This window comes from Cebus imitator, unplaced genomic scaffold, assembly GCF_001604975.1.
Source record: "Cebus imitator isolate Cc_AM_T3 unplaced genomic scaffold, Cebus_imitator-1.0 Scaffold145, whole genome shotgun sequence".
In the NCBI taxonomy this organism is placed as follows: domain Eukaryota; kingdom Metazoa; phylum Chordata; class Mammalia; order Primates; family Cebidae; genus Cebus; species Cebus imitator.
The window spans coordinates 4,628,801-4,650,497 of NW_016107460.1; the positions used below are offsets into that span (position 1 = coordinate 4,628,801).

Sequence of the window (21,697 nt, forward strand, 5' to 3'; positions counted from 1 at the left end):
AAAAAAAAAGAAGCACACCTCGACTGTCCCGCCTCACAAACGAGGCTCTTCTCAGAGCCCAGGGCGGTAACCGGCCTGAGCAGCCACTCACCCTGAAAGGCAAACAGGACCGCTGGTATAGTGTCATCATGCAAGGCTCGCTCCTCTCCCGAGGCTCTGGGCAGAAGACGCAGCCCCAGCCCTGAAAGCAGCCAGAGGAAGTCAGAGGCCACCAACGTCTCTTTCCCCACAGGCCAAGGTCCCTCTGATGAAGACCCGTGGCTTCTAGCATGCTGTCTGTGATGGAAGGTTGGGTAAGCATCAGGAAACGGAAGGAGCCTTCACGCCTGAACCGCATTTCAGGGAAATGGCCTGAAAAGACCTTGTTTCAAGGACAAACTCTTTTAAGTTTGAAAAAAAAGGGCATTTTTTTTTTTGAGATGGAGTCTCACTCTGTCACCCAGTCTGGCGTGCAGTGTCACGATCTTGGCTCACTACAACCTCCGCCTCCCGGGGTCAAGCAATTCCTCCTCAGCCTCCTGAGTGGCTGGGATGACAGGTGTGCGCCACGCTGGCTGATTTCTGTGTTTTTAGTAGAGATGGGATTTCACCATGTTGGTCACACTGCTCTCAAACTCCTGACCTTGTGATCCGCCCACCTCGGCCTCCCCAAAGTGCTGGGATGACAGGTGTGAGCCAACGTGTCTGGCCCCCAAAAAAGGCCAATTTTGAGGCTACAGTTTTATTCATAGCTTTGGAAATACACAAATGATAAACAGAAAATAAACAAAATGCCTGGTACTACAAAAGGACCCAAACAATGTGCGTTTCTTCCGGGGCCTGACAAAAAGAGGCAAAATCCCCCCATGGTGAGAGGGAGGAGGCTAAACTTATTTTCCAGTGATTGTTTTTTGACAGACTTCTACCAGGATATCTGAGAACAAACCCTCAAGTCAGTACGTGGGCTTGAAAACACCAAGGGAACAGCCGGCGCTGTTCACGTAACAAAAACCACCGTGTCCTCGGCACCGCCTGCCTGGCTGAGGGCGGGCTCCCTGACGGCCCGCGTGCAGTCTAGTGGACGCGTCCCAGGCTCCGCCTGACCCCCCTGGCCCCGCCTGACCCCCCTGGCCCGTGGCTCTAAGCCTCCTTATCCCTCCTCCTGCCCCCACTCCTGGCCCGGTCTCATGAGTCTCACTCAAATGCACTGTGTTGTCGACTCACCTCGGTAAATAAATCATGCTCTAAAACCACCGATGATGCAAGAGGATGAAGACCTATTTTAAGACACTCATGAGAAGTCACTATAAACAAACTCGCAGGTCACAGAAATCCCATGTCAGGACCTGTGTTCTTTGTGTTAAACACACCCGAAACAGGACGTACTGGGGTGAGACAGCGGTAAGGGGCGAGCTGGTTTCTGCAAGATATGCACCCTCCCTCCCCGAGACAGCCTGCACTGAGAAGCCCATCAAGGCCAGCGCTCCACCCTCCTACTCCCTACACCCAGGAGAGAACAGAGGGAGCCAGCTCTGTTAGAACAGAGCAGGGAGGTCTCACAGAGCAGAGGGAGCCTGTGGGTGGGAAGCCTCCTGGGCTGAACTCCGGGACCCCCTGGAATCACAGCAGACCACACGTGGCAAGGCAGTGATAGGCTTGCCCCAGCGGCTCTCCAGGCTGCCCATGCTCCACCCTGAGGCCAGCAGCATCGCCTGGCGGGCGGGGGCAGGGGGCTTACCAGACGTTTGGTCACCTCTGCTCTTCACACTTGAGCTGAAGCCCTTCTAGTTCTCCCTGTCCCACAGTCCCCGTCCTCTGTGCCAGCCTCTCTGGTCCTGTCTTTCCTCTTTGGGCACCAACGGTCAGCAGACACCACTGCCCTGCGGCCCGTTGCTGTCCCACACGGCCCTGAGGAATCTGCCCCACGGCCCACAGAATCCTACAATCAGATCAGAGCTGCGGGTATGTTTGGATAAGCACAATGTCCCTGCTGCTTTCAAAGAGGCGAATCTGCTCAGCAGACGTCAGAGTCCCATCAAGAGGAAAGCAGCTTGCCAAGAACGCAGGGCAGGTGAGCTTTCCTGGATCTGGAGACGTGGGCAAGGAAGAGGAAATGGGAGAAGCCCGTTTTAAACAATACTGTTGACAAGCACATTGGCTTTGAGGGTTCCTGGGCTGAAGACACCCCACCCTGAGCCATGACCTCCCCCTGGCTCGGTCAGTAGTAACAAACGAAAGGTCTTCTCAGTACCAGTCAACACGTCCTCGTAAGAACCGGACACAAAGGACCCAGACGCAGGGAGAAGGAAATAAACACCAGCACTAAACCTGTCCCTCAGAGTCCTTCTACCAAGAGCCCCCTGGGCTCAGCCTGGAGAAGAGACTGGTGCTGCAGGGCCCTCCAGGGCTGCGACGGCCGTTCCTGCACAGCTCCAGCTCCGCGGCTTTCGGGGCCTCTCCTGGCCAACAGAACATCCACACTGAGCCCTGTTCTCCTGGCCATTCCCAGGTGACTTAGGCAGGTCAACTGCAACTGCATTTCAGAAACGTTTTGACCTGACTTGCTCCCAGTAACAGAGTCCCGCAGTCAGGGCAGCAGAACCTTTCAGAGTACACACTGTCCCGGGCCCGAAGGTCGCAGAAGGCTGGGAAGCCTCTGGTGAGGCCTGTGGGAGACGATCCCCTGGGCAGGGCCTGCAAGTTCAGCTCCTGCAGCCCGTAGCCACTCAGTCTCAAGTCCCAGCAGGGGTCCCTGAAGATGCCGTTCAAACAAACCCTAAGAAGCACTGCCTCTCATAAGCTCACTGTAAGTTGGGAGGCAGGACTCACACCTGCTCCCATTCTCATCAGCCTCCACTTCCCTAGACGCCCTTCCCTGGCTGGGCACCTCAGAGAGATGGTGACGCTAGCGACCCCGAGGATGCCACAGCAGCAAACACATCAGATGCACCAGGAGCACATAGCTTAGAGAAAATGGCCTGGGTCTGAATGCCAACCTTCCCAGGGAGCTAGGAGGCAGTCAGCAGCAGGCCTGTTCACTCCAGTATTTACTGGGCAGCTAAGACAGGCCTGGCATCCTTTCAGGGGGCTGGGGCTACAGAACAGACACCCTCCGGCCCTCGGGGGATTCACCTACAAGCAGACTGAGCCTACAGCTGAAGCGAGTGCCAAGATGGAGAAGTATGCGAAGCCGCAGTGGCTACTCAAGGCTGGTTTCTCCTGGTGAAGCTGCCCCCGGGAAGCCCTCATGCCTGAAACATGGGTAGAGCAGGAGAGCAGGGGTTGGCTGGCTCAAATCTTTCTAGAGTCTGCCACTTTCTATCCGGTTGACCCTGGGCAAATCAGTTCACCAGTTCGGGCCTTAGTTATTGGGGGTAGTTCGCGTTCCTGCCCCAGGGGTGGCTGTGAGGTGTCCGCGGGTCAGGAACTTGGCAAAGTCTAGAACAGGGCCTGGCGCGCCGTCATGACTGACAGCATGGCTATCGAGCATGAGGGTCTGCAGCGGACCGTGGAGAGGCCAGGGCAGAAGTGCAGGCCGCCTTGAAGACCATGGAAGGCACGGGTGGCTTTTAAACCAGAGGCACGAATTCCCAAGTCCCATGGCCGCCTGAACTCACGCCTGGTGTCCACTCGCCAGAGAGCGGGGCCTGTGCACTGACCGTCCGGCTCGCGGGCCACAACTGGCCAGGCCTCGGGAACGCACGGCCTTTTCGGGGCCACTCTGCCAAGGGCTTCCCGTCCGGCTCGTCCTCCTCTCCACCAGAACTAAGGACCCTAAATCTCAGGCGGGCCACCGGCCAAGCGGCGAGACCCAGACGCCCAGCTGCTGATGCGGCCGAAAACATAACCCTCCGCCTTCTTCAGGGCCAGGCTGGCCGCCGACCCTCCCACCTCGCGGCGGGTAACGCTGGCCCCTGGCCCCCAACCTCCCAGGACGCCCGCGCGAACTACCAGGCCCGGCATGCCCCGCTCTGGTCCGCGCGGCGCCTGCCGGGAGCTGTAGTCCGGCCCTCGCCCCGAACCCGCGCATCGGCGCCCCCGCGGACTACAAGGCCCATGAGTCGGTGCGCGGGGCCCACGGACTACAAGGCCCGTAAGGCTGTGCGTCAGGCCCGCGCCCCCGCCCTTCGTCCTTCCCGCCGCCCCCGCTCGCTGGCCGGCCGCCGGCGCCCCGCCTGTTCCCGCGGCCCGCGCCCGGCGCCCGGCCTGCGGCTACCTATGTCGATGGCGAAGCGCTTGGCGTTCTCCAGGTTGCGGAAGATCTCGTCGGGAGGCAGCGTGATGCTCTTGTCCAGGCTGTCCCCGCTGCTCCCGCTGCCGCTTGCTCCACACTCCGCCATTTTGAAAGTGCCCGGCCAGCTCATCAGCCATGGAGATATATGCGCATATATTTGACTGCTAAACGCCTCCTTGCATATATTATGCTAATGAGGCGCCGGCCCCGCCCCAGCGGCCTCTGCGGTCTCGGCCGCTGCTGGAGCGACTAGGGCCAGTACTGTGCGGGGGTCCGAGAGGCCCGGGGCTGCGGGCGGGCGGGGGGTTACCCTTCAGAGATTGCGCATCAGCACAGAACATCTGGACTGATGTTCTTTTACCGCGCTGTCCACAGGCTTAACTCAAGTGCTCTGAGCCCTGTTGAGGGAGGCTGCCCACCTGCTTCTCAGGGGGCACGTGGGTCTGCAGACCATCAAAGACCCCTGCACTTTCAGCGAGTCCCTGCTTTCAGCTTGGCCCTGCATGCCAGGGCGAATGTGATGTGTTCTTTGCTAGGGTGACTCAATCCTGGCTTCCTGGGGGGGGGGGGGGGGGGGGGGGGGGGCTTGGGGAGGACTTTCAATGTTAAAAGTCCCATGCATACCAGAGGAGTGGGGAACCCTGCCCTGCCTGAGAGGACCTCAGCCCAGCGTCACCTGTGTGTAGGGAAGGTGTGTGCTGTCATGGCGATCCACGGAAAGTGCTGTGGCTGGGAGAAGCTAGGCAGGCTGCCTGCGGGCAAGACAGGTGCCTGGGAGGCCAAAGGGAGCAAGCATGGAAGCAGCTGGAGCCAGGACAGGGGTATAGGTGGGGCAGGCCAGGATTCCAGGGAGTAGAAGGAAAGCCCTGCTGGCGTGAAGAGACGCGTCTTCTCCAGAGGCCCTGCGCGCCTTGGAAAGAGCCCAGTGTTGGCCGCAGACAGCTCAGGCCTTCCTGGTAACCGGGGTCATGATAGCACGTCTCTGGCCCTCAGCCTCTGTCTGCACGTGGAGAATGCCACCAGCTGCCTGGCGGGCCTCCTGGGCGCACAGGCCTGTGGGCAGCGCAAACTCCAGGGATGATGCAATAGTGTGCTCGGGGTGAGGCTTCGGGGAGGAGGCATCCTTGCTGTGTCTTCCAAGGGGTGGGTGTTGGGCTCTGGAAGGGGAGCCTGCCCCAGGGAGGCCTGGGTGAGGAGCTGAGCACACCCCGGGCAGCTCAGACCTCTGGCGTCTCAGACCCCTGGCAGCATGGTGTGCCGTGGGCCAGACTGGCAGGAGGTGCCCTCCACCAGGGGCACCCACCTGTGTGCCCACTGAACATGCCAGAAACATGCTGGTGAATGGGGACCCTCCCTGTGCTCTGCCCACCATACCCAGGGGCTTGGTAGGGACCTCAAGAGGCCACTGACAGGCACTGGGCTGGTGAGGAGAGGGGGGCGAGGACCCTGTCTAGACATTGCCTGCCAAGTAACCAGAAAGGGGCTGAAGGCTGAGCAGGTTGAGAGGGGCTGAGCAGGAAGGAGCAGGCAGAGCTGACCTGTGCCTGGGCTGCCATTCAGCGCGGGTGGGAGTGCGTCCCACTCCAGCCCAATCCTTGCCCGTTGGGTTTTGCCCTGTGGGAGCTGGTCCCTGGAAGTTGTAGTTCTTGCAGACTCAGCCAACACCCTGTGGCTGGCTTAAAAATACATGCCCTTTCTGAGGCAAGGGACAGCCCCAGGTCCCACCCTGGCACGGCGGCCAGCCTGTTGGAGTCCATTCCAGGACTGGTGCCGCAGGCTGTTGGAGTGGGGCAGGGACTAGGGGCAAATGTTTCTTCCTGTTTGTTTGGCCTGGCTGAGCCCCCTTTGGGTGTAGTGAGGTCTACTGCAGCCTGTGGCCCTGGGTCCCCTCCCAGTGGACAGAGCCTAAGGTCCTGCAGCTGTCATCTTGCCCCACCCCCACCTTCCAGGAGCTAGTGAAAGGCCTGAGGGGTACCCAGGGCTGGGACCACGTCCACTCCTCCAGCCCGCTTCCCCCTGCCCCTGCCGTTCTGCTCCTCACCTTCTTTCCCTCCGTCTGTCCCTCCCTCTCTCCCTTCTTCCCCAGCCAGGACCCCACCCTTCTTCATGGATCCAGGGGCCGCTGGCAGGGGTCCCTCCCCCATTAGCTGCTACCATGGCCCTGCCCATTCCCGTTCACCCCTGCAGACCCGGCCTGTGGCTGCCAAGCACAGGCGTGAGGCACAGCAGCAGACAGACCGAGGGGGCTGAACAGTCAGATTTTATTAGCTGCTTCAGAGCAGTCCCGTGGCTTCCACGTGACCAAGAGTTCAATTTCTGAGTACAAAGTCGTGCCCACGTGCACCCACCCACACAGAGGAATCCTTTAAGGATCATAGTGGAGGCACCCACCCTCCCCAGACGGTCCACTGTGAGCCCCAGCCAGACCGCCAGGCACATTTGGAGCCTTTTGGCCACGGCCCACAGGGTCCTCCTCGCCTGTCCAGGCTGATCACTGTTTCCTATGAGGATACAGCTTGAGTTCGGCCTTCACAAAAGGCAAATGTGCCCTCGGCACAGCCCGCCTGCCAGGGGTGCGCCCAGCAGCAACGGGCCCTGAAGAAAGTCCTCTACGGCTGGGGGCACCGGCGTGCCAGCCCCAGCGCTACAAATATCATAGAACCCCGGGCGGCCGGGGACTTCGCAGAAGTCACTTGCTTAAATGCAAACACAGAACAACCCCATGGGGTCAGACACTTGGCAGAAGCTGGGCCCTGATTGTCCTAAATGGCAGGGACTCTGCATACACATTCTCTGAGAATAAGACTGCTGCGGGCCGGCCAGCCTGGGGCCGGAGCCTTCCGGAGAAGGGAGCGTCCGAGCCCGGGGCTGACGGCGGCAGGAAGGCGCTTCCCTACGGGCGGGAGGAGCGGACTTGCCCTCTGGTCCTCGGGCCGCGCGCCCGCAGGTCCCGCCGGGTCACCAGGGCCGCCAGAGGCCGCAGGCGGGCTGGCGCGCGGCGGCGGCGGTGGCCTTGGCGGAGGGTGGGGGCGCGGCGCCGGGCGCCTTGTGCTCCTTGGCGGGCGCGGCGGGCGCGGCCGGGGGCCGCTGGAAGTGGTACAGCAGCTTCATCTGCGTGTCGCTGGCGGCGTGCAGCGTCAGGAACTGCACGGCCTCCTGCAGGCACCACGAGTAGCCTTCGCTGTAGTCCTGGTGCAGGCTCTTGGGGCCGGCGGCGGCGACGAAGGCTGCGGGGAGACGCGGCGGCGGTGAGCGGGCGGCGGGGCGCGGGGAGACCTCGGGGCGCCGGGGTACGGCGGGGCGCGGGGGAGCCGGGCGCGCTCACCTTTGCTGTGCTTCAGGTAGCTGACGGCCATCTCCAGGATGTCGGCCTTCTCCAGCTTGGAGTTGGGCTGGTGCCGCGCGAACTCCTGCTCCAGCAGCAGCTTCAGCTGCTCGATGCTGCTGTTGATGCGGTCGCGGCGCATCTTCTCCACCACCGGCTTCCGCAGCTGCGGGAGGAGGCGGCGTCAGGCGGGCCGGGCCCCACCTGGCGCTGGAAAACCCCCGGGAACCGCGCGCCGGGCGAGGCTGGCACTTACTCGGTTTTTCTCTTTGGGGCTGAGCAGCTCCACGGCCACGGTGCTGGGGGCCATGCCAGGCGCGGAGGAGGCGAGGAGGCGAGGCGGGAAGGCCGGACAGGGCGAGCGGGAGCGGGCAGGGCCAAGCACGTCCCAGGCTGGCGCGGACACTGGCCTGGCGCGCCGGCTCCCCTTATATAGGCGCGGGCGGCGGCCTGGCGCCTGGGGTCCGGGCGCCGCGGCCGTTCCCACACTCCGCGGCCAATGGCCGCGCGGGCCGCACAAAGGCGCCGGCCCATTAGCGCACGCTAAATTGCCTGTGAATTGGCGCGGGCACAATGGGCGCTCCCCAAGGAGCAGGTGGGCCGCGCCGCACAATGTCCCGGCTGTGGGAACGCGCTCGCCCTCATTAGCATCCCGGGGCCTGATGCCGGGAGCCCCGCGCCTCAATATGCTGCCTTTTCCCAGGCCGCCAATGGGGAGGGGGCAGGAAGGAGCGCCCCCTCCCCTGCCCTTCCCTCCGCTCCCCTCTCCTCCCTCCCCGCAGCGGCTCCCCACTGCTGGCTGGCAGAGGCCACAGGCACAGATTAAGGGAAAAGCTGTGGAATGAACAAGTGCGCGGCTTCCTGGGGGATGGGCACCTACCCTGATGGGGACAGAAGGGGCCACGCTCTTAGGATCAGTCCTACTGGCCTCTGTTACAAGTCTCCGGACTGTCACCTGGGACTCATGACTTCTCCAGAGCTAGAAAATGGGGCTTTCGCTTTCCTGGCTGGGCTCCCGGAAGCTCCAGGAAGCTGGAGCCCGTGCTCCACGTGGAGCCCGGCACCGGCGGCTCTTTACGTTTCCTGCACCCTGTCCTCCTGGGAGCACTGGGGCTGCTCCAAGAGCTGGCAGGTGTCCCTCAGGGGCCTCTCCCCACCCCAATCTGGCCAGGGATCTGACCATAGTGTCCCAGCCCCTCGGGGGGCCTCGGCTCTGGGCACACCTGGTTGGGCCCTGTTTGTGCATGCCACACCGCACCTCGTTCGCAGCCGGGGCACTTGTAGGGCTTGCTTTCCGCCGGCATTTTGCCAGTGGGTAGGGAGTGGGTGCCAGGTGGCAGACTTGAGGATCAGAGGCCGTGCCAGCCCTACATCCCCTACCCCCCCCATGGGATGAGCTAATAACCCTGGTACCTGGCCAACTGAGCTGAGTGCCAGTAGCCGCTGTGGGGCAATGAATCCCACCCTGGGTCCTTAGGAGAGGGTCCCTTGGGAGCCACCCAACCCCCAGCCTGTGGTCACAGTTCCTCTGATGCTCTGCAGCAGAGACCAGAAGATTCAGGGCCTGGGCTGTCTCCTAGGGACAGGTTGGGACCCTGCCAACTCCTAGCGGAAGGGCCTCAGTCCCCGGAGCTAGGGCTGGCATCAGGGCTGGTTAGGCAGAGTTGGTATCCAGGAGTAGGGTTCCCTGGCCAGCTGGCAGGGTCCAATGAGAAGCCTGGCCCTGAGGCTCTTGGCAGTGACCCCCGGCTCCGAGTGACCCGCTTGGTGGGCCTAGCTCCAGGAGGCCCTCAGCACAAGGATGGACGGTCCAGGGGGCAGCCAGGACAGTGCTAGGTCATCAGGGGAAGGCAGGACCTCAAGCCAGCGCAGGGTGGCCCTCCCGCAGGCCAGCAGTACGCCACTGTGACGGGTTAGGCTGGGAGGCTCCCAGGAGGAAACGTCACGTGACTTTGGAGGTGGCAGGAGGGGAGCCCCTATTCACCCTCTGATACATGTCCTTGCTGGATTCCCACAACACCTCCCTTGAGGGGGACTCATGCCCCAGGCTGGCAGAGGGAGGTGGCATCACTGGGGGCTGGGACTGCCACACCCTGAGCTGGGGGCTCCTCTCTGAGCAAGTGGGTCCCACCATGACACTCTGGCCTTTGATGGATGCAAGAGCACAAAGGTGTGTGTGTGTGGGGGGTCCAGGCCATGTGCTCAGGCTGTGGCTCCCACACCCTTGGGCACTGATAGCAGCTGGCACTGTCCATGGGCCACAGACCCCCCCAGCTGCACGGGGGAGCTGGTGGTGTTCAGTGGAACCATTTTGCAGCTGAAGTGGGGTTCATGCTGGCTGCAGTCACATTGTGGCGTGTCCCTTGCCTGGCAATGGGCTCCCTGGGGTTGGACTGGGGGTAGGGAGGGCAGGAGAACGTAGTCATGTGTGTGATCATGACCTACACCCTGCTGGCCCAGCAACCACACTGAGGAGGTGCTCAGCTAGGGGCTAGAGGTTGCAGGAGCACAGGCAGGCGGCCCCAGCCACACAGGCCCTGGCCATCCCCTCTGCCAGCAGGAAATGGAGCCTGAGCCATGTGTGCCCTGACTGCCCTGCTGCTGGCAGCGGGACCCGGGCCTACACCCAGGTGTAGGGGTGGTACCCTGGCCAGGCCCTGCTCCCGCAGGCTTTGGAGGGGCAGGTGGCTGGGGCTTGTGTCCTGGCCTGGTCCCTTCCCCTAAGCCAGCTCCTTGGCCCACAGGAGACACGTGCCGCCAGGAGATGTGGTCCAGCCCCCCCATACCCCCACGGCCCGCCCACCCGCAGTGGGCCAGGACGGTGGCCTGCCGGAGGTGAGGGTGGTGGGTGGGCCGTGTGGGGGCTGCCGCCTCCTGCCTCCTCCTCCCTCCCCCTGGACTGCAGCAGTTTTGATCCAATCTTCAGTGGTGGGAAATATGAAAGGAAATGGTGTTGAATCCCGGCCGGATGAAAGGCTGGTTCCCTCCCTGAGTTCGGGCCAGATGGCAGCTCTGGCGGCCTCCGAGGCACACGCCTGGCCTTTGTGGGCCGTTTAACACTGTGAATGGGGCCAAAGTGTGGGAAACTCGCTGGGCTCCCGGCTCACACCGTCCACGGTGGGCTGCGGAGGGGGCTGGAGGAGGGAGGGGGGAGGCTGCTCCAGGCTGGCGGGCCGCGCCACGCAGAAGCGCCAAAGCGCTGCGGACGTGTGGGGGGCTGGGCTCCTCTGTCTTGGCTGCCCCAGCAGCTCAGTGTGGGATGGGGGAATTCTTCCCTAGTGGGGCTTTGAGGAGTGAGGGAGTTTGTCTTGTGTGGACTTCTCTGAGCCCCCCACTGTGGAGAGCTCAGTAAGCCTGAGGGGCTTGTTGGTTGTGGTGGGGATGGCGCATCCAGGGCTGAAAATGCTCCTCCCCTTGGCACACACAGCTGTTGAGGCAGCGCACTTTGCAGCCATCACCACTGCCCATCTTCATGAGATGTCTCCCCAGGCTGAACCTCTGTCCCCCCAGAGCGCTGACTCCCGGTTCCCCTCCCTGGCTCGGCAGCTGTTGAGGCGGGCACTTTGCTGGGGGCTAGAATGCAGCGTCGAGAACCGTGACCCCTTTCCAAGCCATTTGCTAGCCCAGCACCACTCCCCTCCAGGGCTGGCAGCAAAGTGAAGAGCTCCTCGGAGGGGAGGGGCCCGCTGGGGCTGAGGGTGGCGGTGGGAAGCTCCAGGGGCTTCTGCTCCCAGCTCCAAAGGAGGCCGTGATGCTGGGAAGTCAACTGGTGCAGATGCTGGGAAACAGGCTGGCAGTCCTTCAAAAAACTAAGGACGCAGCAGCTCCACTTCTGGGTCCACACACAAGGGGCCGGAAGGCAGGGCTTCGGGGAGACACTCGAGTGCCTTCCTCAGAGCGGTGTGGCCCTGAATCTAAGAAGTGGACACCGCCCCAGTGTCTGTGAACAAACACATGTGGCCCATCCACGTTGTGGACCGTTCTTCAGCCTCAGAAGAGAAGAGAAGGCGGTTCTGACTGTGGCCACAGCAGGCCTGCACACTGAGGACTCTGTGCCCAGTGACGAAAGCCGTCACAAAAGGGCCCACCTGTGTGACTCCAGCATAGGAGGCTTTAGAGGCGTCAGATCCACAGAGACAGAAAGTGGGGTGGGGGTGGGTGGAACAGGCAGCGAGTGTTTCCCAGGGACAGAGTCTGGGCTTGGGAGAGGGACATTTTCTGGAGGTGGACAGCGGTGACGGGGGTACAACCTCTCGAATGATATTCATGCTGCAAATCCGGACGCTGGGAAGCGGCAGTGATCGCTGCTTTATGTTATCTATATTCTGCCACTGTTGGAGAAAACAAAAAGGAACTTTTCCGAGCAGAACCACGAACCTCTCCTGCGGCCCCTCCCGACCCCGGCAGTGTAGCCGCCAATGCCCCCAGGCCCCGCCTCCTTATGGCCACACCCTGCTGCCAGTGGAGAAATTGAGGTGTGGCACCGTGCACCCCCCACCTGGCGTTCCTGTCCCCATGGGTTTCCAGCTTGGGGTGTGGGGAACAGGCAGGCTGGTGCGGGTCCAGAGCCAGGCCGACCTTCTGCGGAAGGAGGGTCGGGGTAACCAGAGCTCCCAGCTTTTCCCCTTCCCGCCCCGGAAGCCCTTGCTGGGGGCTCTGGGTGGAAACTGCTTGAAGCTTGCAGAACGCCCTGCTGCCTGGGAAGTGAGTTCAGGGAGGTGGTCCCCTTCCGGATTTCAGAGACAGCAGCCTCCTCTACATCCAGGACCCTGCCCGAATGGTGACCTGCAATGTCCTGGGCATATCCGCATGTGGGGCTCTGCCCTAGGGCTCGGACATCCCCCCACCCACTGTCAGCAGCCAGTCCACCTGCTGCAAGGAGCCACTGGCATGATTCCCCAGGTGTGAACAGATGCAGCCGGCCAGGTGTGACCCCGAGTCTGACCCGCAGCCAGGGAGGACACCTGTCCATGGGAGGGCGAGCGTCTGCCTGGAGAGGAGTAGGCACCTTTTGGCTGCTCAGTTGGGCTGGGGTGGGGAGGGGTTGAGATCTCCCCTGGGGGCGGGTAGGGGGTTGAGATCTCTCCTGGGGGAGGGGTTGAGATCTCTCGTTGGGGCTCCAGGTGGGAGCTGCAGTGGGGGAGGGAGAAAGAGTCCCCAGGCTCTGGGCACCTGGGAAGCACCAGGTGGAACATGCAAGTCTGGCTTCCTGCACCCGCCCACATGTTCCTGTGCTCACTTTCCAGCTGGGGGGCTGGGGCGGAGTCTCACAGAGTTTAAGTGAGGTGCTCAAGGTCGGATCATGTACTCTAGGTCAGCTAACAGGGGAGTCAGCACTCAGTATTTGCCACGTATGTCGTGCGTACTTGTCAGTTTAGACTTGACTTTGGAGCCGGGAGGTGGGCACTGTTCATTTTCTCTTTACCCTGAGAGGTGCCCACACCACACAGCTGGTGGGGGTCTGCCCTGAGACGGGCACCTGTGGTGGTGTGTGCACTCTTCTTCCTGAGGAGCTGGGGGGAGGGGAGTGGAGGAAGGGGAGGGGTGTGCGGAGCTGGGGGAGGGCGTTGGTGAGGGATGGTTTTGGGCTGCCCCGGCTGCCTGCAGCCCTCCACCCTCTGGCACTGGGAGAGCCAGACATCGATCTGATCAGTGCTGGGAGCTGGAGCTCCAGATGGGTGGTGGCCTGCACGGACGCGCAGACGAAGGGAGGCCGCCCTGTGTCGCCGGGCAAGGCCACCAGGAGTTCCGAGTGTGGGAGCCACCGGCTGCTCGGCTCCTCTGGGCTCTCTCTTATCTTTGGGGGTGCTCCGTGGGGGTAGTGGCTGAGGCCAAGAGGGAATCCTCAGCCCTCTCCATGCCCTGGCCCCTCTCCTAGGCCAGTGGTGGCCTCCCTGTGGCCTCAGTTCCTTGCACCCCTCCCCTCCTTAATGAAGAACTGAACCGAAGACCTGGGTCCAGAAATGGGGCTGGTCCCAGCTCCTCCCCACAGCCAGCACCCTCGGTGGGCAGCCTTACTTCCTTTGGTCAGCAGATGCCTGGGCACACGTGCTGAATGGGACTGAGGCTTGGCTCTTCCACGGGGGCTGGGGACACGCTTACCTGTGGGGGGCTGCTCCAGCATGGAGCTGCGGTGAAGCCAGGCACAGCAGCTGGGCTGGGGCCCGCCTGACAACTGGTGGCAGAATTGGCAGCAACACACCCCCCAGCAGAGCAGCACAGTTTGGGGCATAGATTTGGTTGGTTTTTCATGTCTGTGTTTTCTTGAATGAGCATTTATTGCTTGTGCAGGTTTTGAAACGGCTCCACCACACACCAACACACACACACACACACACACACACACACACACGTGCATACACACGCTTAGGCTCCTGCCGGGGCCCCCCGAGGAAGTCACTGCAGTTTCGGGAGGGCGAGAAGGAATCCCTGAAGGGGAAGTGCGTGACCAAGAGGGACTTCCACAGGGGACGGTGACTGAGGAGGGCGTTAGCGAGTTCTGGGTGAGGAGTTCTGGGAAGCAACTTCCAGGCAAAGGGCACAGCAGGGACCAGCTTGTAAGGGAGGCCAGGTGAGCAGGACCCATGAAGGAGACTCCTGTGTATTCACCTGTGTGAGTGCACCTGTGCATGTTTGTGTGTGTGCCCATGTCTGTGTGTACCAGCGTGCATGTGTGGGTGTGACTTTGTCTTCGTGCGTGTGTGTCTGTGTGTGTCCTATGCGCGGAGCCCCCCAGCATGTGGAGCCTCCCCCGAGCGTGAGGCACTCCCATTTGCTGAGCATCCCCTGTATGCAGAGCAACTCTGATTTTGGATTCCTGTAGGGTCCAGCCCTGCAGGTTCTGTGAGCCGCTCCTGGCTGGTGCAGAGATGAGAAATTGTAGAAAGAAAACACAAGACGGAGAGAGAGAAAAGAGTTTGGGCCCAGGGGTCCACTGCTACCCAGATCGCAGAGGCCAGCCGGGACGCTCTCACTTTTTTTGAGTTGCAAATCTGGGGGCAGGGTAGGTAGGGTGTGGCAGTGACAGGGTCAAGTACATCACCTGTCACTCAGGTGGGGGCTCAGGAATTTCTGGCACCTGAAGTGAGGTAAGGAGCATAATGCATCAGCACCTGTTCCAAACTTATCAAGAAAGAACTAAAACATGAAGATTTATGTTACTATTACTGATTCTCTTTTCTAAGAAAAAAGGAACCAGGTGCAGAAGCAGAGCACGAGAGTGGACCTGGAATGTGACCACTGAAGCACAGCGTCACATAGAGATTAAGCCCCGGATGTCTACGGGCTTCCCTGACAGTTGTCAGGCCTTACCACAAGAACTTGGAGAAGCGGAGTTTCTCCTAACTTCCCCAGGAAGGAAAAGCCTCAGCCATCTTGGATGTCTCCTTCCCTGGCTGGCTAAACAGTGGGCACTTTCCCAGCGCTGGTGCTGCCGCACAGCCCAGGCGCCCTCCAGCAGCGTGACAGAGGGCTTAGAGCATCTCCATTTCACAGTCACCCCAGGTTCACACTTCCTACCGGAGAGGCATTAGTAAAGGAATTAAGATCACCTATGAATAACTAAGGTCACCTATGGATAACTAATGATGACTAAGGTTACATTTCTAATTACTTTCTTCTTCATTATTTATATGGAAATAGGCGGAGGACTTTTGCTTCTGCCACAGCACTAATGGGATCTCCCCCTGCAAATTATGATTATCAAGCCCATTGTACAGATGAGGAAACTGAGCCTTCACAAGGTGAGGGGACTGGCCTGCCCAGGTGTGCTCCTGGCCCCACACAGGGGTCAGCCTCTCAGCGTGGACCTTGCAGCAGCTCCCCAAGCTCCGGGCTGTGGAGGCCAGGAACACAGACATCTGCTTAAACCAGCTCTGTGGGGCCTCCACATACCCCTCCATGAACTGGGTGCCTTCCAGACCTGCCTGCCATCTCTGGTGGCACCGCTGACAGCCACAGACAATGGCCAAAACAGCGGCTGTGTGGACTAGCTCCGCTGGTGGGCGGGCTCTGCAGCAGGACCTACAGTTTCTCAGCCCTCCTCTTTCTGTGCCTGTGGAGACACAGAACACACTTCTGCAGTCTCCTGCGACATTTCAGGGGTGTGCTGGGGCGCAGCTCTGGGGTGCAGCTCTGGGAGCAGCTTGAACCTACAGGGGTCCCCCAGGAACGTGTTTCCTTCTGCGAGGCCCCAGGGCCGGCGCTGAGTGGCTTGGTGAAAGCGGCAGGTCCAGGCCAGGGCTGGGGTCCGCCCTTGTCTTTCTCACCTGGAGAGGACACACCCCACTCCTCTCTGAGCCTCAGTTTACCAGTCTATTTGTTTTTGTTTTTTTTTTTTGAGACGGAGTTTCGCTCTTGTTACCCAGGCTGGAGTGCAATGGCGCGATCTCGGCTCACCGCAACCTCCGCCTCCTGGGTTCAGGCAATTCTCCTGCCTCAGCCTCCTGAGTAGCTGGGATTACAGGCATGCACCACCATGCCCAGCTAATTTTTTGTATTTTTAGTAGAGACGGGGTTTCACCATGTTGACCAGGATGGTCTCGATCTCTTGACCTCGTGATCCACCCGCCTCGGCCTCCCAAAGTGCTGGGATTACAGGCTTGAGCCACCGCGCCCGGCCAGTTTACCAGTCTATAAAATGAACTTTCCAGGCCGGACACCGTGGCTCACACCTGTAGTCCCAGTGGGAGGCCGAGGCAGGCAGATCACCTGAGGTCAGGAGTTTAAGACCAGCCTGACCAACATGGAGAAACCCTGTCTCTATTAAAAATACCAAAATTAGCCGGACATGGTGGCACATGCCTGTAATCCCAGCTACACAGGAGGCTGAGGCAGGAGAATCACTTGAATCCAGGAGGCGGAGGTTGGGGTGAGCCGAGATTGTGTCACTGCAGTCCAGCCTGGGCAGCAAGAGCAAAACTCCGTCTCAAAAAATAAAACATTAAAAAATAAAGATGAGCTTTCCTCTGTCAAGGCTTACCACCTTGGTCTCGGGGGCCTGGCTCCAGGCTGCTGGAAGTGAGACCAATCCTGAGGATGGCTGGGAAGGAGCTGGGCACTGCAGTAGCGTCTGCCCCCTCCATGCCCGGTTGCCAAGCCCACGAAGAGCCTCTGTGCGTGGCTGGCCACCTGCTGTCCAATCCTCACCTGAAATATGGCCCATGGCCCAAACAGGTGTCCTAGCACCCTGCATCTGGCCAGGGGCACCAAGGCAGTGGGCAGGACCCTTCACCCACCTGCTGATCTCACACCAACCTGGCCCAAGACACGGGACTGGGAGGTCTGAGCAGGGAAGGCAGGCCTAAGGCCTCGAGTGAGAGCCCTGTGGGCGGCTGGGCCGGGCAGTGGAGACACCATTTCTAAGGCTCACCCTGGCTGGGGTCTGGTTCTCTGCGGAGGCTGCAGGTCTGAAACCCACAGACTCAGATTCTGTGGTTTGGGGGCGTGGACCCTTCTCCCCGCCGGCTGCTCAGCTTTGAAGTCCAGTGTCTCACCTACTTAGGAAAAAGTGGGGGTGAGGAGGCTTCCTCTCCAGGCTGTAGTGAGAGCCTGCTGGGTGCTCCGGCCCCAGGGCCCTCCCTCTCTTATCTGACTATGGTGAGGCTCCATCCCTCCACTGAGGACCTGTGGCCGGGCTCCCCACTACAGCCCTGACCCAAAAGCCTCGGGGAAAGGCCCTTGCTGGAGAGTCAGGGTGCAGCAGGCCCCCCAAGCTGAAGTCTTTTGGTGCCCCAGGGTGGGCCTGGGTTCTCCAGGGCTGCTGGTGAGGCTGACACCTGAGAAGCCACCGAGACAGCAGCTCACACCCTGCGCAGGGCATACCAGCTGCTCCCAGGGCACCTGGAGTCTGTGGGGATGGGGTGGGTGTTCCTGCAGCCAAGGGGGCTCCTGTGGCCCATGGGGGCACCCCCTCAAACAGACTGCAGCCCTCCAAGTCCCAGGCCAGGCTTGAGACCCCAGCTTTGTGCACCAGTCCAGGCCCCACCTTCTCCAAGGGACTGGAGTACACATCCCAGAGGGCAGGGGCACAACCTTGGGCTCCCCCTGCCCAGCCTTCTGGGCCTCAGTTTCCCTCCTGTAAAGCCAGGCTGCTGTGGAGGCCATGGGGACACCTATGGGGTTGGCTCCCCTGGAGCGCAGGGGTGGGTGGTGGGAATGCCCTGGGCCCGCGGTCTCACGGGTGCTGGGATTAGGGGCCCACCGGGGCCCACGTGGCCTCGCCCCACCCCGCCCATCTCCCCCACCCCCTGCATGCCCCGGGGCAGGGCCGGGTCGCCGTCCCAAGCTGGTTAAAAACCCTGTGGTGTCAGAGAGCAGCTCGTTCCCAACCTCTGAAAGGCAGACAAGCCCTTTATCGCTCTATTATAACGCGGAGCCAGATGGTCTTTTGGGAGTTGTCCCCCCGCGCCCCCCGCCGCCGCCCTCATTCATTCAGAGTCAGACCCCGGCACTAATCCCGAGGGGGGGCCCAGGCACGCTTCCCTCGCCGCCCGCCCGCGCAGTGTGGGAACCTCCGGCGAGCGCGAACCCACAGCCTGCTGGAGGGAGGGGCGCCGAACCGAGCACCAGAAAGCTGGGGAGGGGTGCAGAAGGGTGGGCACCGGGAGGGCTCTCGAGTTAGGGGCTGAGGGAAGGCTCGGGAGGCTCGTCCCTGTCCCCCAGTCCCTGGTTCTTGGAGGCTGGGGAGATGGGAGCAGGGAGGACTCCTAGGGTTTCCCTCGGCTGTGCCTCAGTTTCCTCATCTGTTAAATGGGGGCCCTCACGACATTTTGGGAGGATCCGATGTTGTGTGTAAAGCTTTTGGAAAAGGGCTGCGCGTCTGGGCCTCTCAGTGATTTTGTTCCACTCTCCGCCCCCACCCAAGAATATTTTCTACATTTTACATTTTTTTTTTGAGACACCGTCTCCCCATGTTGCCCAGGCTGGTCTTGAACTCCAGGGCTCAAGCAATCCTCCTGCCTCGGCCTCCTGAGTAGCTGGGATTGTAGGCGCGTGCCCCCGTGCCAGCCAGTCTCAGCGCCAGCTGAAACAAATACTTGGAGAAGGATATTTCACAACATGTGAAAAAGATGAAATTCGAGTTTCAGTGTCCATAAATAACATCGTACAGAGACACAGCCAGCGCCACATCCGCTGCTACCCAGCAGGGCCACCTCCGGGCATGACGCCCGTGGTGTGGGAGGACAGACTTCTGGCCACGTGGCCTGCACTTACTGCTAGGCCCTCTTCATGAGCACCGGCCCCACCCGTAGTGAAGAGCCTCCCACGGCCAGCGTCCAGGCAGAGCCACTCAGAGCCAGCCACGGCCACGGGTGCCTCATTCCTCTTGGTTCTGGGGCTGGCGTGGGAGCCTCAGGAGGGGACTGAGCAAGTGGCCACACTGTTCTGAGGCTGGACAGGGAGACAAACTGAGGCCTGCGGAAGCCCAGTACCCGGCTGCCAGGTAGGGGCCAAGGCTGGAGAGAATCCTGGGCTGGGGCAGGGCGGAGGGGCAGCCTCACCCACCCGGGTCGGCTCCTGCTTTGGTCATGCGGCCCTCATGCGGGCCACAAGTACTTCCTCGGGTCCCTGCCACAGAGTGCAAGGTTCTGCTCTTCCACCGCTGGGAAAGACCCACTTTATACTGAAAAGCGTCCCAGCTCCCCCTCCTGGCCAGACTGGCGGCCCCCATGCCTGACTGAGACCCGGGCCGACTTTTTGCCTTTTTCCCCCCAACTGATTATTGAGGGGGTAGCCTGGCTGATTTTTGGGGCTCCCCAAACAGAAACAGGGTAGAGTCAACACACCTTCTGGTGGGGGCAGAGTGCAGAGGGAGCAGCCCGGGGACAGTGCTGAGGGCTTTGGGGCATGGCAGCTTTGGGGGATGGCAGCTTTGGGGGACAGTGCTGAGGGTTTTGGTGGATGGCAGGCTGTTTGCTCCTCAAGCAGACTAGGCCCTGTGAAGGGCTGGGGTCTGAGCCACACGGGGGTGGGGCTGTGTGGGGACCCTGCTTGTTGTCAGTTACCCAGGAAGCCCTGGATGAGGGCTAATAGCTCTGGGACTCTGGGTCTGGAAGTCCATTCTCCTGTCCCACTGGCCTGCTGGTGTCTGGCCCTTCCTGTGGCCCTGGCCTTGTTGCACTGCCCCCTTGCCAGCTCCCCACCATCTAGTGCCCTAGCTCTTCCAGCACGATCTGGCCAGGGTGGGGGACCCTCCGTCTGTAAGCCTCTGTCAACCACATGTCGGGGGGACCAAGGAAATCACAGATGTGGGGCTCAGGCCCCAGGCCCCAATGATCACTTCTCCCTGAGCCTTGGATTTCAGCCCCTCCCTTGATGGTCCCCCCACCCTGGGACTCCTATGCCAACTCTTACAAGGGATGCCAGCCTTTATCAGCACTCCATTTGGGACGTGGTACCGAGTGGGGCTGCCACCCCCGCTGCCATTCCCATTACGATGGGCCACTTGGGGCCAGCTGTCTCAGGCAGGGGCTTCCAGCCCAGCGTGGGGGCCATCAGCAGTGACCAGCAGGGAGGACCCATGCCTGGGGCACCCCACAGCCACGGATGGGGGTCTCCTGGGACCCGCTGCAGCACAGTGGATGTGGCACCCCGGTCACAGATGGAGGGACGGGAGCGGGAGGCCTGGCCAGCTCAGGCAGAGGAGACGTCAGGCTGCCGGCCCAGCACAGCAGGAAACACCCTTTCTCATTAAGTGGTCACTGGGTGCGGGGAACACGGCCAAGAGCTCTGTGTGGCCCGTGGTGGGGGAGGAGGAACAGGAGGGGCTCTGGGATTCTGCACTGCCTCCTCTGGTTGCCACCTAGGTCTGGCAGAGACCTTCAGCCTCTTGTCCCCACCCCCAGGACTGACATGCATCCTGGTTTCAATCACAGGAAGCTCTGACTTCTGGAGGGCGACCACCCTCTGGACTTGAGGGTGCCCAGGGCAGGTTCCAGAAGGTCCTGCTTCCCCTGGACCCAGCCCCTGGAGCCCCTAGGGCTCTGTTGCAGCCTCCTGCTCAGCAGCCTCCAGCCCACTGGGCTCTGTCCCCATCAGGCAGTCCTGCCTACCTTAGAGCCACCCTCGGAGCAGAGCCACGGCCACCCTCAGCCCTCCCTTGCCTGGGTCTCCTGCGAGAGGCAGGGGAGGGGGAGCCTGGCTATGGTTGCCTGCAGCAGGGGCCAGGCTGGCACCGAGGCTGTGTTCTGCCCCGGGCACCCGCCTGCTTCCCCTTCCTGGAGGGGCATTTGGTCTGGAGCCCGCTCCGGGTGGGTTCCCACCCCCCGCCCCCCAGCCCCCACCCCCCACCCCCCTCCTCGGACATTCATCCAGCACAAAAGGCGCGTGCACAGCAACAAACTCATTCGCCACGGGCTGCCCGGGCTTTGTGTGCTGAGCTCGGGCCTCAGAGGCCATCTGGGGAGCAGTCGTCCCAGCGGGCCGCAGGGCCCCCCCACAGGCTGCCTTTGAGGCCAGGGAAGCGGCCTCTGCTCCCTGAGCAACCGAGCTGGAAGCCACACACATCTGGCTGGCCCAGCGCCCTCCAGTTCCCACCGCCTCCTGGCTGCCCCTGCACGCTCTGGCCCTGGCATGGTACTGGGCACCAGGAGGGGACCCAGGCAGGCGCCTGCCTCTCTGCCCCATACCTGCTGCAGGCTGTGCGCACACGGCCCAGTGGGGAGGGCTGTGGGCTCAGGGTTCATATCCGGACAGTGCCCTTCAGTAGGTGGGCGCCGTGGGGCAGTTTCCTCGCCTGTGCAGTGGAGCTGACAGCCGTCCCACCCAAGGCCTGCGCTGAGGGTGGAGACAGAGCATGAGCACCAGCCACGCGCAGCGGCCTCGGCGGACAGATCCCTGCTTCGGGCACTGACGGGCTCTGCTTCCGCTCGCCCCTCTTCATTTGGTTTCCTGGGTGGGCACCCCCTGCCTATGTTCCAGGCTTCCTGGGCACTGGCCGGGGGTCAGGGAAAGGCCAGCTGGCCGCTGGCAGCTACACGTAGAGCTGGGTCCCACCTGCTCAGTGGGGGTGGGGCAGCTGTGATCCTGCCCTCACCAGCCCCAGGACTCTGAGCAGCTTCTGCCCAGCCTGCATGCAGTAGGAGCTGAGTAGGTGAGCACTTCCCAAGAGGCCCTGAGCACCCCTAAGTCTGCTGTCAGCCCTGGACCTGGCGTGGGTC

At 61.7% G+C, this 21,697-nt stretch overlaps 2 protein-coding genes and 1 long non-coding RNA gene across 3 annotated transcripts in view; 1 reads left to right on the plus strand and 2 right to left on the minus strand.

Annotated features, from left to right (window-relative positions):
- PANK4 (pantothenate kinase 4 (inactive)) overlaps nucleotides 1-4,358 on the minus strand; it is a 21,215-nt gene extending 16,857 nt beyond the window's left edge. The window contains exon 1 of the mRNA XM_017542445.1: nucleotides 4,196-4,358. Coding sequence (XP_017397934.1) covers nucleotides 4,196-4,343 — 148 coding nt within the window. The 5' untranslated portion in view covers nucleotides 4,344-4,358. The remainder of the gene's footprint in view (nucleotides 1-4,195) is intronic.
- Nucleotides 4,359-6,452: 2,094 nt separating this feature from the next.
- HES5 (hes family bHLH transcription factor 5) lies at nucleotides 6,453-7,943 on the minus strand. Its single transcript, XM_017542666.2, has 3 exons — nucleotides 7,795-7,943; nucleotides 7,539-7,704; nucleotides 6,453-7,440 (listed from the first exon to the last, which is right to left on the minus strand). The coding sequence occupies exons 1-3, from the start codon at nucleotides 7,846-7,848 to the stop codon at nucleotides 7,172-7,174; spliced, it is 489 nt and encodes a 162-aa protein (XP_017398155.1). The 5' UTR covers nucleotides 7,849-7,943; the 3' UTR covers nucleotides 6,453-7,171.
- LOC108313967 lies at nucleotides 7,375-12,516 on the plus strand. Its single transcript, XR_001829287.2, has 2 exons — nucleotides 7,375-7,461; nucleotides 12,441-12,516. It is a non-coding gene; the product is annotated as an uncharacterized LOC108313967 (long non-coding RNA).
- The last annotated feature ends 9,181 nt before the right edge of the window (nucleotides 12,517-21,697 follow it).

Excerpts from the sequence above, each read along its gene's own strand:
- HES5 (XM_017542666.2), bottom strand. The coding sequence starts at position 7,848 with ATGGCCCCCAGCACCGTGGCCGTGGAGCTGCTCAGCCCCAAAGAGAAA. Across the intron at positions 7,705-7,794 it reads GCCCCAAAGAGAAAAACCGA|CTGCGGAAGCCGGTGGTGGA; the intron begins GTAAGTGCCAGC and ends CTCCTCCCGCAG. Across the intron at positions 7,441-7,538 it reads CTACCTGAAGCACAGCAAAG|CCTTCGTCGCCGCCGCCGGC; the intron begins GTGAGCGCGCCC and ends GTCTCCCCGCAG.